Raw genomic sequence first — 16,016 nt, 5'->3', positions numbered from 1 at the left:
AATGTGTTATATGCACAAGGAGACAAGTTGTCTAATTCTGTGTTGAAGTCAGCGAATCCAATACTGTCGAAGATCTTAAAGAAAAATTAGAGAAAGCAAAGGAGAGATTTGAAAATCTCTCTCCCCCGTCGATTCAACTTTGGAGGATCGATTATTCTCAAAGAGAGCAGAAGTAAATTATTGGCAATTTCCATAAGATCGGGAAATGTAATTATTTGCTACAGAGGAGGTTAGTGAAGTCTTTCCACCCTACAAAAAGCTCGCCTGGTGAAAACTGCTAGAAAACGTATAGGAGCATGTAGAAAAGATGGAGGAGGTTCGCGATTCCCTATAATTTTTCAACGATTTCTCTATAATTTGTAGACTCCTCTCCCATTTTTAATATCGTGAAAAGTTTGTAAAAATTTAGGGAATCGCGAACCTCCTCCATCTTTTCTACATGCTCCTATACGTTTTCTAGCAGTTTTCATCAGGCGAGTTTTTTGTAGGGCCAGAGCCGCCAAGAAAAAAGAATATTCACATTATAGTTGAAATGCCAACTGGTACTTAAGTAGTTTATTGATATTGTTAATCGTATTTTCTTCTGCGTTTATCTTTGTGATAATGATTATTTGCGCCCTTAATCATACTTTTAGGACTAATACTTTTTTAATCTATACTAGTTAGATCTGTGAGTTCGAGAAAATTGGAAATAACCAAAGCGTTTCCAAATGTTGATTTTATATGATATTGCCTTGAACTTTTAATATGTTTTATACCATTTTCTCTTGACTAACTAATAATAGGCTTACCCTACGAGAGACCAAAACCTTTGTTCAGAACTATCAGCTCGACTTGGGAATCTCAGCCAGCACCGGATTTATACTTGATATTGCAAAAGGAGCTTCTAGCTCATATTCAACACTATCGTAGCGGATTCTTTGATAAAACTACAATGTCACTATTTTTTTTTCTCTCGGGCGCGGGTACAGGAAAATCATGAAATGCAACAGAGTTTCACACATTGTTATTAAAGTGCTTACCAGAGGTACTATCGAGCTATGGTGTAAAATTCGGAGTGCGTGGGTTTTCATGTCAGCTTAGAAAACGGCAGCACTATAATTGATGGGTTTGAACCAAATGCTTTTCTGGCTATTGATATTCGGAAGTTTTGGCAGCTTTTGGCTGAGCAAGCTTGATGGAATTGGTCACTCCTATACTGAGCGTATCATCATGAAACGACCATTCAAAGATTTGGCCGAAGCAAAGGTGCAAACAGATATACCAGAAAGTTTGTTAAAAAAATTCAAATTCTCAAGTCAATCACAGGACGATATATGATGATGCTTTATTATCTCTTAGTATTTTCGTGTTACCCTTCATTTTAATACAATGGTTCTTATCCCCTGCTAGTTTAAATGCGTTTATAGAAGATATTTATTAAAATTTTTCAGGCGAATAAACTAACTTTAAACTCTGTTGGCAAGCTATCCTAATTTTTGCCTAATCCCAACCCATAGCGCTCTCACCTCTTTGGAATTGGCCTTCAAGCTCTGGTGGTCGATTGGGAGTCTTTTCGGCAGTGATATTGCGTCTAGAGACGCTTCTAAACTCTCAACCCAAGAGAAAGCCACGGCCAGCCAGTCCTAGGCGGAAATTTTCCTTGAAGTCAATTATAAGCACTCTTTCGTTCCCTTTCATCCCTTTGCAGTTCTTTTTAAACATCGACCTCCTCTCTTCCACAGAGCGCTGGTGGGAGGTAATGCATTGTTGCAGGCGACACTGCCCAAGATATGTCTTGGGCAGTGTCGCCTGCACGAGAGTCGGATATGAACGAATAGATGGATAAGGAAGTTGTCGTTGCGATTTATATCAGTTGATAGATTGGAGGTACTGTAAGAGATAAAGCGTGGATATTAATATTAAGTTCGCCTATGAACCCACCTATTTAGACACGATGAGCTTGCAGAAATTATGTTCGTACTTGAATTTTAACCAAATGATAAACGATCCTCAATTGGCGGACCTAGATGGAATGGCTTGTACAAGATAAGGAACCTGAGCCCCAAGTACTTCTCTGGCGACAAACCTTTCTTAATGATGAATTCCGTCAATACAAAGGGACCCTGCTATCACGAGCGGATAGTTTGATCCATTTGCAACAGTTCCTAGATAGTACTAAAATCTTGATCTTGAAATTCTATATACAGTATATATGACCAGACTAGGAATCTTCCTTTGGCATACAATTGGCCAGCGTTTGACATTCAAAAATTTAAGGGATACTTAGAGTAAAATAATTTTGATCACACACTGAATATTGAAATGATCATTAATTATGAAGCTTAATTGTGTATTATATGAACAAGGAGACAAACTTTCTGATTCGTTCAGTGTCGAAGTCAATGGATCCAATACTGTCGAAGATCTCAAAGAAAAGATAATGGCGAAAGCGAAGGAGAGATTTAAAAATCTCGATTCCTTGTCGATCCAACTTTGGAAGGTCGATTATTCTCAAAGAGAGCTGAAGCAAATTATTGGCGATTTCCGTAAGATTGAGAAATGTGAATTATTTGCTACAGATGATATTAGTGAAGTCTTTCCAGAGCCGCCAAGAAAAAAGAACATTCACATTATAATTGAAATGCCATCAGGTACTTAAGTGGTTTACTGTTTATATTCATCGTTTTTTCTCCTGCGTTTATCTTTTGACAATGATTATTTGCGCCCTTAATCATATTTTTAGGACTAAACCTTTTTTAATCTATACTAGTTAGATCTATGGGTTCGAGAAAATTGGGAATAATCGAAGCGTTTCCCAATGGTATTTATATTTGATATTGCCTTGAAATTTTAATATATTAATATTTTCTTTTGATTAACTTATAGGTTTACCCTACGAGAGACCAAAACCTTTACTCAGAACTATCGGTTCGACTTGGGAATATCAACCAGCACCGGATTTATACTCGATATTACGAAAAGAACTTCTAGCTCATTTTCAACATTATCGTAGCGGATTCATTGATAAATCTACAATGCCACTTTATCTTTTTCTCTCGGGCGCGGGTACAGGAAAATCACGAAATGCAACAGAGTTTCACACGTCGTTATTAGAATGCTTACCAGAGGGGCAATCGGAACTACGGAGCATAATTCGAAATGCGTGGGTTTTTCATGTTAGTTTGGAAAATGGCAGCACTATAATTGATGGACTTGAGTCAAATGCTTTTCTGGCTATTGGTACTCGGATGCTTTGGCAGCTTTTGCCTGAGCAAGCTTTACTTGAGGTTATTCGTACATATGAGCCACCAGATCCGCTAAGCGTTATTCAGTTGGTTGCCAAATATGAGGGGATAGATTGGAAAAATGCTACAGTTATCTTGGTCGTCGATGGTTTACAAACACTCCTAGTAAAGGACGGAGATAGTTTAGACGAAAATTCCACTTTTTCCACTGTATTGGCAAATATTGGGGATCTTGCGCATATCGGTATGTTTCTAATACCATGCTGCACTTCAACCATCTTTGGTCCGGTCGATAAATATATTAGGTATTCACAACGGCATCGTGTATATCTTCCAGTTGCATCTCTGTCTCCTCCAATCATCCGACGTGGAAATACCCGAATAAATGCTTTCCGAGAAGATGATTATGTCTTGAGCATTCTTGTAAGCGATTGTGCAGGGCATGGGAGGGCACTTGAGGCACTTTACGAAGCATTAAATAATGTCAACCTAGAGGAAGACAATATTGAAGATTTAATGCATGAGCTCTTTTATATTATCAAGTCACGATATAGTCAGGCAATTAAAATTTCTGCTAGAGATGCCAATGCTGTCGTACGAGCAATACTCTCGCATCGTCGCTTAAAAGTAGATGAGATTGTCCCAGGCACTAATAAAACCCCAGATCAATTGGCACAGCCCGGGCTGATTCGGTTCGAATTATACGATGATTCCTCTAAAGGATACCTCAATGCGCCATATATATGGATCTGGGTTTTGGCACGAATAATCCCACCAGAGGATGATTTAATTCTTCGGGATTGGAAATTTTGCGATTACGGTGAGCTAAGATCAAAAATAGACCCAAGGTCACCTCCAGGAGCTCAATTTTGGCAACATTTTGAGTACTTTGTCGCATCATTTCGCTGTTTGAAATCGCGTGCATTTGATGAAGGAGAGCTAAGAGATATTTCAGAAATTCATAAGGGGGCACGTTTAAATGGCGATATAAAAATTATAAATCACCATTTGAGTTTAGAATGCGCTACTCAATGGGAAGATACGAAAGCTTGCGATCGCCTTCCTGGAAAATGGAACGTTAAATGCGAATTTAATACTGTTAATGTCAGGGAAGGCAGACATTGTATACTTAACGGAACCTCCGCACCATACGGTGACTCTTTCTTGGGATTAGACCTCGGATCTAAGGATGAATTTCTGAGTGAGGTTCATCAGTACAAGCATTTTAGTGTATCACGACTCAGTAAAGAGCTATATCAAAGGGAGCGAGATAAAGCTGTATCGTATAGCGATTTTTTCATCCTTTATACGACTAATGATGCTGGGAACTTTGAACTTCCAGAGCGATCTGGAATTGTTGACAAAACAAATTGGCTCGATTATTTTGGACCATTTGCGGGCAGAGCGTATCGATTTGCTGTTGTTGGCCCCTTGGATATTAACAGTGCTAAACGAGGAGACATACTGCGAGTTGGCGGGATTGGTCAATCCTATGCTGAGCGTATCATTGGGAAGCGACCATTCAAAGATTTGGCTGATGCAATGGCGAAAACAGATATACCAGAAAGTTTGTTAAAAAAATTCAAATTCTCAAGTCAATCACAGGACGATATATGATAATGTAATATATTACTTAAAATATCTATTAGTTGTTTCGTGATACCTCCATTTTAATAAAATGGTTCTTATCTCCTGCAAGATTAAATGCATTTATAAAAGTTATTTAATAATATGGGAGCTTCCAAGCTTGATCAAACACACCGCATTTAGATTTTGAAGAATTAGCGTTTCAGAACTCTCTGCAAAAATATTATTATTTCCTTAAAAATACAATATATATTCAAGAATAATATTCTTGTCTGAAATATTATTTCAGACGAATAAACTAATTTTAAACTTCGCTGGTGAACCATCCTAATTTTTACCTGTTTCCAAACAATAATTCTCTCGTCCTTCGGCTTTGGTGGTCGATTGGAAGTCTATTCGGCGGTGATCTTGCGGCTAGAGACACTTTTAAACTCTCAACCTAAGGGGAAGCTACGGCCAGCCGGACTCTAGGCGGAAATTTTCCTTGAAGTCAAGGATAAGCACCCTTTCGTTCTCTTTAATCCCTTCGCAGCACATTTTTAAACGTCGACCTCCACAGAGCACTGGTGGGAAGCATATATTGAAATGTTTTCTTGCAACCGCTCCAATCATTCTTGGTCCTCCTTGCTAACTTCTTTTTCACATAACTCTGCGTCTTCCGCGAAGAATCTACCAGCAAAATGCGGATTTCTTTCTGAACCGGCGCATTCTATCGAGGTTTTTCTTGCCTTCAATGCACGCCTTGCACATACTCCGTTTTTTTATAAGTGAATAAAACTTAGACTTGAAAATTTTACAATCAGGGTGAAAGCGTTTAAATTTTTCGAGGTTTTTCAGCTTTGAATTGCTCAAATCTGGAATAATCCCTTTCCATCATACCCATAGTCAGCCTCCTTCTCTATTTCCTCTCCACTTTTTCTTTTGGAACCCTAGTTGCAATACGGGGTGATTTAATAAGTTTCAAAACTGTCTTGGACACTAGTAAAGAAGATATCTTTCTGAACAAAGATTAGTTATAGTTGATGTCAAAAAATAGCTTGAATTGATACTCGTTTTTAGAATGATACTCTAACTATGAGGCACAATTATCTGATTCTATGTAGTGGATCGCTGCCATTTCCCATCGAAATTGATGGATCTCAAGATATAGATGATCTGCAGTCGAAAATAAAAGGGAATAATGAGCAAAAGTTAACTTAACCTAACTTAACCTAAGTATAATGACGTCTCGGACCTAACGGGAGAAAAATTAATGCTCGGGATTGTAAACGTATTATACTTAACGGAACATCGGCCTTATTTTTGGGGATAGACACTGGATATGAGTGCAAAGGATTGAATGAGGTTCACCAATACAAAATATACAATAAATCAACAATATGAACGGATAAATATCTAAGCAAACGAAATAAAGCTGCATCGAAGAGAGATTTTTTCCTCCTATTTACCACCACACAAATCGATGATCTTGTTCTACCAGAACGCTCTGGGATTGTGGATGTAACAAATTGGGTTGATTATTTTGGGCGGTTTGCTGGTAGAGCACATTATTTTGCGGTTATAGGCTCATTAGATATTAATACGGCAAACCCTCGGGATCTACTCGGGGTGAGGGGGATGAGGCCAGCATACGCAGAGCAAATTATCTCGAAGCGGCCATTTAAAAACATTGCTGAAGCAAGAGAGAAAACCGAAGTCCCAGAAAAAGTGTTAAAAAATTGAAGTTTTCTACTTGATTAAATACTTTGCTGTTAGTTTAACTGAAAATTTTGAAATTTTAATGTTATTATAGAATACAACATAGTATAGGATATCGCGATTTATTGTTTCTATGAAAAAAGGATGACGGTATTCTACTACCATTTACGGGACAAATTAAATAAAGCTTTCGCCGCGGCGCAATAATAGCTTTGTCTCCATTAGATATCCCTGAACTTAGAGCAGATTGGTAAAAAAGAATCTTTTATTTAATTAGTGGAGAAGAAAGCAAAAAGGAAAAAAAAAGCAAATGAATTTACTAAAGGAAATAGCATACAGGGAAAGAATTAGCAAAAGCAAAATGAACCATTAAACTAACCAATTTCATCGTTGCGCAGCCGCTGATAGCTCGTTGTATGCATTCAACACACACATTCGCAATTCACGATAGCTCACTATTAAGCAAGATTGCTCGTCTCGTGACATCAGCATGATTTTTTCGTCGACTCCTGCATCCAGCTACAAGGAAAAAATAATGAATTGTATTACATTAGAAAACCGAAACTTCTCCAGTCTAACTCGCTTCCCGTTCACTCTGGGAGAGAAGGATCGGACGCTTACCTTGGATAAACAGGATATTACATGTGCCATGTCCAATACTGCGCGCCCGTGTTCATCGACCTGATGAAAAACATAATCGCGAAACAGCTTAATGAGATATCTATCTCCCGTTTCTGACCAACTTGGATCCATATCAAACCTACAAAAGGGTTGGAATGAATTATTCGAATGAATGAAAAATCGAGAGGCTAAGCAATTTACTCTGGACGCTCATTGATGAAACCCATTTTAAATAGTAATCGCACAATCCGTCCATTGATAACCTCCTTCCCGAGCTCTCTCTCTAACCAGTTATTATGGCTAAGTAAAACCAGGACCAGTTAACACCGTTATATTCCTATTGAGCACTGACAACCTGTAGACATACCGATGGATGGTGTCGACTTCATCCAAAATCTTTGGCCCTATCATCGTGATAACGTCGTTGATATTCTTCAGCATGTGCGTTGGTTGGCTGAGGAGATAAACAACAAAATTCTTGAGATCCGCAGAATAGTGTTGCGTCATAAACTCCAGTGAGTTTGGGAGATTGTGGGTGGCTGTCGGGGAGTTGCAGGCAAGGGTGATGATAAGACGGGCGAGATACAGGAAATCCTCTTGCTAAAACAAGGAATGTATATGGATGGGTAAAAGAGTGTAAGCATGCAATTACCCTCCATTAAATGTCCATGCGTAAATTACCTGGAATAGGGCGACGTTCTTCCCGCCATCGAATTGTATGATATCAAATATACCACAGCAATTTAATCGTATCCTTGAAGAAAGAAAAGGGCGATGAATAGCTTGTCAAAAATCGGTTTAGCATCACCCTGAGTTACCTGTTTTTTCCTGTCAATAATATCTTGGTAGGCTCAATAACTCTAGCCGCCAATCCGGCAGTGTGGATTGTCTTGATCGCAGACACCAGTTGACAGATGTAACTCCATAGTGTACGTTCTGGGATAATTTCCTGGCCACCCTGCTGCTTTCCGAAGTGATGTTTGAAGAGTGTAGTGGAGCATGGATGATAATCGTAGACGAGAACAAGGGAATGGTCTCCGAATGCATTGGTAACAAAAGCTTCGCGAATAGAAACGATATTTGCGTGGCGGATACGACGCCAGCTCTCGACAGCGACTAGGGCTAACTCCTGAGTGGTACGAAAACCTTAAGGGGAGTCAAAAAAAAGTTATTAATCCTTCCATTACAGTATTGTATTTCTAAAGCAAAGGTTACCCTCGATTCTTCTTAGCGCATAACATCGATTATCTAGCTTGCAGGTTGCTTTGTACACGGATGTCGGATATCCGAAAAGTTTCGGAGCTGTGTCGGGCTGTTCATCCAGGGGGTAGAGCGAGTGGTACACGTGGATTTCTGTCGGCAAGTTGAAGTCGGATGGATTGAGAGTTTGAAAGGTGGCTTCGCTTTTGCGTTGCAGATCCTCCCATAGGTTTAAGTCCATGAAAAAGCTGTGGATGGTGCGTTGATTGGGCTTGAGGCGCAGGTGCTTGTAAGGGGGATCTCCAGTATAAAAATTATACTGTAGCTGGAAAAGTGGGGAACAAGATCATTAAAAGGTCAGACGCCTCTCCACATTTAAATACTTACCGGCTGTCGTAAATATGGGTTGTTCCCGGAATAGTAATACATGTGGTCAGACGCAGAATAGAGGCCTGTTCCTGTATCAGTGAGCATTTTTTGGGTGGGAGGAGGTGCGGAGGAAATTGGGATGGGTGCGAAAGGATTCATTGGCTACGCAAAGATTTTAGATAGGTTAAACCAAGGTCGAAGAGAATGAATGAGCGAAACTAACGTCTAGTTCGTGATCGAAATGAGAAAAGGAGTTGGTGAATGCCCCAGAGAATTCCCCCGACGGAGGAGGCTCGCTCGAGGGGGGAAAGAGGACCCGATTAGGCTCAAATGGATCGTTCGAGCTGAAAAATTAGAAATAGTGTGAGGCCGAGATAGGTTCCACTCAATAGTCCAAGATCCACCAAATACCCTTCAACACTATATTGCGCTTGAGGTTCGTAATAGGATTGTTGCATGGCCACCTGCTGGGGGGCTATTGCAAGAAAGTAGAGGAGCCTCAGTAAAAGCAAAATCCAAAGAAAACATGGTATACTCACTCTGATTCCGAGGAACAAACACGGGTGCTTTTACTGCATCTATTGAAATGGATTGTGATCCCATGGAAGGCTTGAATTCGGGAGACGACAGCCGAAGCTTCGGCTTGGTCGACTCTGGAGTTGCTGGCCGTGACGATTCTTTGTTTGACTGTCCCTGGAGTAAGAAAAATACGTAAATACAATGATAGATCTCCGGAATAATGGGAGGGCCTCGTACCAGATCGTGGTTAAATTCGCAGCCTTTCCCTTCAAATTTACAAAATCCATGGATTATAACATTACGGCACGTTCTCTGTCGATTTGCTGAATCTGCAAGAAAAACAACAGCTTGTAAGAAAAGCATTGGGGAACCTAAGGTAATGGACCAACTTTTTGATGAAGGTGAGGTCACTTTTATCGGCATTTTGACAGGCGATGCATCGTCGGTGGGAGCGATGATGGGGACGGCTGCCGATCCACGAGATTGTGGCAATTGGAACTCTGTCATGTCCGCAAGATCGGGATTCAAGCAAGAACAAGGGCTAGATCACTGCAATAGGACAATAGGGTCAAGCAGAGATGGCATCAGCACACATATAGGTTGGCGAGGTCTGCGACAGCCGACAGGGATGGGTGAGTGGAGACGCGGTGTACCGCTTCTGAGTGTTCAAATTCGTGTGACTTTCTCTTTCAATGGATTTCAGAAAGAGTTTGCCGAAATTAAGATACTCGGCACACTCTGCATCTCTTGAAATCTCACACTTGTCATCAACCTACTAGGATGGCAGATCCGCGCGATTTTAATCCATCCTATGATCCGACAACAGATGATTCAATAGACTCCTCTGGAATAAATAGGAGCAGGGGAAGGGAGTGGCTAGATCGCAACAGCGCCTACCGCTCCCCCACTGGCACCTCCACAGATCCTCTCCAGCGCAATAATTCAGATAACAGGTACAGTGCAATTCATGTGATTTGTGTCTCTGGCCCAGCCGCCAGGCTTTTCTGCATCACCCTCCATGTTCTGTTTATTAACCAGCTCCTGGCACGCTCTCTTATAGCGTCTGGCGACAGATGCGCTACTCCCCCATGTCACAGTTCGCCTCGCCCTCCACCCCCACCCAAACCACACGATCCTCCTCCTCAAGCTATCCTTATTCTACGCAACCACTTTCCAATCATCGCGCTGCACTTTTTCATTCTCAATCCGCTCGTCACGGAACACAATCTCCTGTCTCCACAATCTCCGCGTCTCATTCCTCCTCCATTTCCGCGGGAAGCACCACCCCCACCACCGCCACCACCTCTTCAGGCTCGCATTCCCCCTTCCCTACACAGCATCCGAATCGTTGGGCATTTAGGCTCTATCGTGACAATCCCAACTCATTGCCCTCGCCTACCTTTCGTGTCGATGAGCCGACCCCATCACTATTGTCTGGAATATCCCCACACGAATTAGCGGAACAGACACAAATACGTTCCCCCGCATTTTCTTCTAACGTGGACGGGAGGTATGAGCGGGAGAGATCATGTCCGAACCACCTGGAATTTATGGACGTGTGGAAGGGCGATACCGGTGGATCTCGTAACTATCCAAGATTTGAGATTTTCCAAGCCCGATCGGCTTATTGATAGATGGCTCTTCACGCCTAGGAACTATTTCTAACCTTCAATTAGACACGTTAAAACAGCTGATTGCTGAGAGTGAGGCGACCGGTGACTTTAAAAAGTTCGGTAGGATTGTTCATGATGTTTTTAGCGACTGCAAGAGACTTTCAGCAAGTTTTTGCGAAGTGAGTGTTAGCGAGGTTATTTCAAACATAGCCAGGTCTACATTGATCCATTTGTGTTGTTCTACAGCCTGGAAAACTACTGGACTTTAAGAATGTTCAGGAGTGCTACAATATCATTATTTCAAAGGTAATAGTGAATACGCCGTGCAGCTAAATCGGTGGGCTGGAGGTCTTATTCTTTTTGTCGAATCGTAGTGTCCTCGCGATGTTGCGAATTGCTTGATTACCGGCACGCTATCGTTGCTTGATCGAGTCAAGCATGGTACGCACGCAATCGAAGCAGATTGTCTTCCCGTCTTTCTCATTATACTTGAGGCAAGTGATGTGTGCAGCCCTCGTCTTTGTTCTTACTTTTTCGTTAACGAATGGGCGTTTTAGAATCCTCTGTTAATGGACCCGGCAAATCAGTCTGAGGCGGACCGCTCCATCTCTACCAAGGTGCTCGGGCATCTCTGCGAAGTGATGTGCAAGCTGCCGCCTCCCTTCCGCGAAAAGCTATGTCGTCACCTTGTTGCAGGGATCGAAACTCGACGCCACGAGGTCACTATGCACTTCCAACATGTCGTGAGTGTGTTCCAGCACTTTATCACGCTGCGACTCCTCTCACGAATTGACCATACCGTCACACCCAATAAAGACCAGGCCGTCATCAATGCGACCATGTGCCTAGACATGTTTTGTATCCTTTTCTTCATAATATTGACTGAATGGGTGCTCCCCTCCCCCTCCCCTCTCTCCTCTCACCCATACTATCCCTTGACTCTTTGCTTCCTCCTCCATAGATAATTTAAACGATCAACACCAACTCATTCCTTACACGGAATTCTACAACGACGCTGTGAATGAACTGATAGACATCAAGGAAGACTTTCCCAATTTTAAAACTGGCGAGCGGTATGTATTGAATAGGGTCCCTTCCCATCCCTGGTCTAACTCTATGTTTGATGCTCTCCAAAATAGCTTTTCATTCTGCACCTACCCATTCATCCTCAGTCCGGCGACAAAAGCGGATATTCTCAAGATCGAGAGCATGGTTCAAATGAGATACGAGTTGCAGGATGCATTCTTTCGTGCTCTGTTCGAGGGTGTCAACAGCCCATTTTTAGTGTTGGAGGTTAGGAGAGACCATATTATTCGCGATGCACTTTATCAGGTAAAGCCTGCAATGTCTACCGCTGTGGCTTGGGGTGTCATTGAACTGACAAATCGTTCGAAATAGCTCGAGTCGCGGAACCCGCAGGATTTGAAGAAGCAGTTGAAGGTGCAATTTGTCGGGGAGGAAGGGGTGGACGAGGGGGGGGTCCAAAAGGAATTCTTCCAACTGGTCGTGCGAGAGATGTTCGATCGAAAATATGGTAGGCCGAACTTGCCGTCTTTTGCGTCGCAGACAGCCATGCTCACGCTGTGCCTCCCTCTTTTAACATGGGGCATGATGTATAGGTATGTTCAAGCAGAACGAGGAGTCACGACTGTCTTGGTTCTATGCGAACCCCTTCGACGACGAGAGCGCGCTAGACGAGTATCGTCTCGTGGGTCGCATGATCGGCCTTGCCATCTACAACTCGGTGATCTTGAACGTGAACTTCCCGCTCTGCCTCTACAAGAAGCTGATGAATCAGCCGGTGGGGCTTGACGACCTCAGCCAGCTGGATCCGACGCTCGGCCGGGGGCTTCAGCAGCTGCTTGACTTTGATGGCGACGTGGAGCCTGCGTACAACTGGACCTTTCAGGTGGAGCTCGAATCCTTCGACGGGCATCGCCATGCGTACGACCTGAAGCCGAACGGCTCCTCAATCAAGCTGACCAACGACAACCGGAAGGAGTTTGTGGACCTGTATGTGAGCTTTCTGCTCACCAAGAGTGTCGAGCGGCAGTTCCAGGCGTTCAAGGAGGGCTTCGACATGGTCTGTGCCAACAGCGCCATTCGCATGTTCCGGCCGGAGGAGGTCGAGCAGCTGGTGTGCGGAAGCCAGGACCTGGACTTTGAAGCGTTGGAAAAGGTGACCCGATATGATGGCGGCTGGCGGCAGGATTCTCCAGTCATACGGTAAGAGGCCCATCCGCTGGGGTCGCCCGCCCCACCTCGGCGATATCGCCCGTGCTTACTCTCTAATCCCTCCCCCCCCCCCCCCTTCCTCTCCCCCTCTAACCTAGGAATTTCTGGGAGATCGTACACTCCTTCTCGGACGAGCAAAAGAAACGGCTCCTTGCATTCACGACCGGAAGCGATCGCGTGCCGATCGGAGGCTTGGCCAAGCTGCAGTTTGTCATTGCTAAGAACGGGGGGGATTCGGATCGGCTGCCAACGTCCCATACGTGCTACAACGTGCTGCTGCTCTGTGAGTATGCCACGAAGGAGAAACTGCGGGAACGGTTGATCACCGCCATCAGCAACTATTCCGAGGGATTCGGGATGATTTAGCAGAGCGTGGCTTTCCCTGGTTGACCCTGGTGCACTCCCTCTCCCTCTCTCCTCCCATTCTCACTCTCGCGCACTTCCTTGCTCATTCATGTTTGTTTTCGGCCCCTTTGTTTTCCCGTATATATTTTTTTTTTAATTTTATTTTATTTTATTTTATTTCCTTCATCGCCACGTCCTTGTCAGCCCCTCCCCCCCCCCCATTTTTTCTAATATGAACTTATAAAGTACGTTCTTTTAAGTTTATTAGAGGTGAGTGACAATGAAAGTATCCAGTTTCAACAGGAAATACACAGCCGTAGGGGATTTCAGGAAGAGTATATAGAATCAGGACCACGTGAGAAGGAAATACACACTTCGCCCACCGTGCTCCCAAGGGTGATATCAAACATAGTGTAAAACAAAAAAAGACACAAGATAATGGAAAACAAGGGGAGATTGGATAATGTACCATTTAAAAAGACATAAACAGTAAAGGGGGGAGGAAAAAGAAATTACAGAAGAAAGATATTAATAGTTTGGGAAGGAAAAAAAAAAAAGATAGAAAATATAGAGGGAGGAGAGTGGTATACTAAGAGTTCGAGTTATCAACAGAGTGGGAGTTGGCCGTCAATGAAGGAAATCAACCTTCTATCTACAATGCGCGTCCTTCCTCTGCCATGCACCCCTACAACTCCTCCCCAAGTGCGATCCCCCTCTGAACCTCGTCTGAACCTAGGCGTCGGCGAGGAATGGGGTAGGCGGTAGAGCGTGTCCGGCTCGGAAGCCCGTCGCGCTTTCCCTTCAGCGGGATAACATCCCTCCCTTGCGCAATCCGGTAACCTCTTTTCACCCTCGGCATCGCCATCTTCAAGCGCGGTTTGCCCACTGGAGAAGGTGTCGAGCGACTCATGGCTCTCCAGCGTCACAAAGGATTCCCGCTCCTCGGTGCCCAGGCCTACATGGGATCCGTGAGCCGCAGCAACCAAGTCCATCTGCAGGCGTGCATGGGTTTCGATCCGCACGCCTTGGGATCCGCTCTCGGCCACCTGGTGGGTGCGTGGGGGAGACATCAAGGATGGTTGTGGCGGCGGAGGCTGTAGAGGAGAGATGGAGAGGGAGGGCGAGAGAGGTGGCGAGAGGGGCGGCGAGAATTGCGGCGAGGGGGTGTGGATGGACTGCGAGGGAACGGAGGGGTGGAATGAGAAGGAGTAAGAGGAAGTAGATTGGATAGATTCGCTTCTCGTAAGCATCGAAGAAGCCCAAGTGGACTTCTTGTAGTCGTCCTTGCTGGGACTGGCTTCAGACGAGGCTAAAGATGGAATGCCGCTTGGATTTCGTCCGCAGTCCTCGACCAGCTCAAGCAGCTCTCGCTTGTCCATAATATTTTGCAGTGGCGGAGCCTGGTCAGGGCCCGACTTTGGCGGTAGTGCGGCGGGCGGCGGTACAGCGGGCGAGAGAAGAGGTGGAGTGGCGGAAAGGATTGAAGAGGGAGGGGACGCAGCTGGCATCGCTCGGACGGTTGCGCCCTCTGACAGCCCACCTCTGCTCTCGTAACCGAACTCATCCGATTTGAATAGCACTTCGTCGTCAACGGTTTCCGCCTCGTCTTTCTCCGGCTCGATCCAGCGATCTTCGAGTCCACACTGTCTCATGGCCTCCTCCATCTCCCTGCGTAATTCGTCCGCCACGCCGATCTCCACTTCTAACAGTTGAAATCCCCCAGACTCCCGGGAGCCGGTACTCTCCCCAAGGCTGAACCGTCTTTTCCTCTTTCTCCACGATCTCCGTCGTATCTGTTCCCGCAGGTGGACCCATCGCGGAAAGCATGGTAGTGGGCAGCAGCCGCTTGTGAATGGCCGGTTTTCAAACTCCTCGCTTGTCGTGGAGGGGATCGACCGTCTTTCCAGTGCGGAGGCCAGTATCGACTCTGGGCTCGTAGGCTGTGGCTCCAGCGAGGGTATGCCGCGGGAGTCATCTTCCAGGGAGGAATGGGTCAGCGGCGTAAGGATTGTGTAGAATGAGGGCGCGGACGAAGAGGAGGACGTGGTGGCATAGTGGGAGGATGGGGGAACAAGAGGGGGGGGCTCCAGCGGGGGCGAATCGTCTCGGAACGGATAAGGGCCTCGCCTTCGAGCGTAGTGCGGGAATGGAGCGTCGGCCATCTACACTCTGGCTCTTTGGATGCAATCGGATCAGAGAAGACAAGATGACAAGAAATACAACTGAGGAAAGCTATGGGCTGGGGGGGGGAGGAAGGAAAGGAAGGAGGGAAACAGCAACCAGAGAAAAAGTACTATGGAATCACAGGCACATTGCTAGCATGGAAGGAGGCAGAGAGGAAAGAGAAGGCGGGCGAGAGAGGAGGCCAACGGCCAAACATCGGGATAAACGATGCAAGGGGCGGGGAAATGAGGGGGGAGGCCGGATAGTGGGCCGGTGGTTTGCTTAGGGGAGACTCGGCCGATCGGGTGGAGAGCTAGGGCGAGGAAATGAGGGTTAAAGACACCACTCAATCCTTCCCCGCACCACGTCGATAAATAAAAAGCCTCGGGAAACCGATGCTCTCCAGTGGGGCACACTGGTGTTTGAGCCAATGAAATTA

General features: G+C 44.8%; 4 protein-coding genes across 4 annotated transcripts; 2 read left to right on the top strand and 2 right to left on the bottom strand.

Annotated features, from left to right (window-relative positions):
* Nucleotides 1-2,317: 2,317 nt before the first annotated feature.
* On the top strand, nt 2,318-4,844 carry VTP21DRAFT_2519 (uncharacterized protein; the record flags this gene model as incomplete). Its single annotated transcript, XM_069392720.1, has 3 exons — nt 2,318-2,633; nt 2,753-2,803; nt 2,869-4,844. The coding sequence occupies 3 exons, from the start codon at nt 2,318-2,320 to the stop codon at nt 4,842-4,844; spliced, it is 2,343 nt and encodes a 780-aa protein (XP_069250407.1).
* A 2,052-nt stretch (nt 4,845-6,896) lies between these two features.
* Nucleotides 6,897-9,728, bottom strand: VTP21DRAFT_2518 (uncharacterized protein; the record flags this gene model as incomplete). The annotated part of the gene is made up of 13 exons (XM_069392719.1): nt 6,897-7,031; nt 7,134-7,272; nt 7,335-7,433; nt 7,501-7,733; nt 7,815-7,887; nt 7,952-8,279; nt 8,349-8,658; nt 8,721-8,864; nt 8,926-9,046; nt 9,114-9,177; nt 9,242-9,395; nt 9,459-9,550; nt 9,611-9,728. 13 exons carry the CDS (start codon nt 9,726-9,728, stop codon nt 6,897-6,899), a joined length of 2,010 nt encoding a protein of 669 aa, XP_069250406.1.
* Nucleotides 9,729-10,001: 273 nt separating this feature from the next.
* Nucleotides 10,002-13,435, top strand: VTP21DRAFT_2517 (uncharacterized protein; the record flags this gene model as incomplete). The annotated part of the gene is made up of 11 exons (XM_069392718.1): nt 10,002-10,174; nt 10,282-10,805; nt 10,874-11,013; nt 11,081-11,140; nt 11,209-11,328; nt 11,392-11,692; nt 11,796-11,907; nt 11,974-12,166; nt 12,233-12,368; nt 12,454-13,060; nt 13,168-13,435. 11 exons carry the CDS (start codon nt 10,002-10,004, stop codon nt 13,433-13,435), a joined length of 2,634 nt encoding a protein of 877 aa, XP_069250405.1.
* A 584-nt stretch (nt 13,436-14,019) lies between these two features.
* Nucleotides 14,020-15,576, bottom strand: VTP21DRAFT_2516 (uncharacterized protein; the record flags this gene model as incomplete). The annotated part of the gene is made up of 1 exon (XM_069392717.1): nt 14,020-15,576. One exon carries the CDS (start codon nt 15,574-15,576, stop codon nt 14,020-14,022), a length of 1,557 nt encoding a protein of 518 aa, XP_069250404.1.
* Nucleotides 15,577-16,016: the final 440 nt, after the last annotated feature.

This window comes from Calcarisporiella thermophila (assembly GCF_041956535.1).
Source record: "Calcarisporiella thermophila strain CBS 279.70 unplaced genomic scaffold VTP21scaffold_14, whole genome shotgun sequence".
NCBI lineage: Eukaryota > Fungi > Calcarisporiellomycota > Calcarisporiellomycetes > Calcarisporiellales > Calcarisporiellaceae > Calcarisporiella > Calcarisporiella thermophila.
The sequence above is the reverse complement of the archived record's forward strand: the minus strand, read 5'-3'. Positions and strand labels throughout refer to the sequence as shown.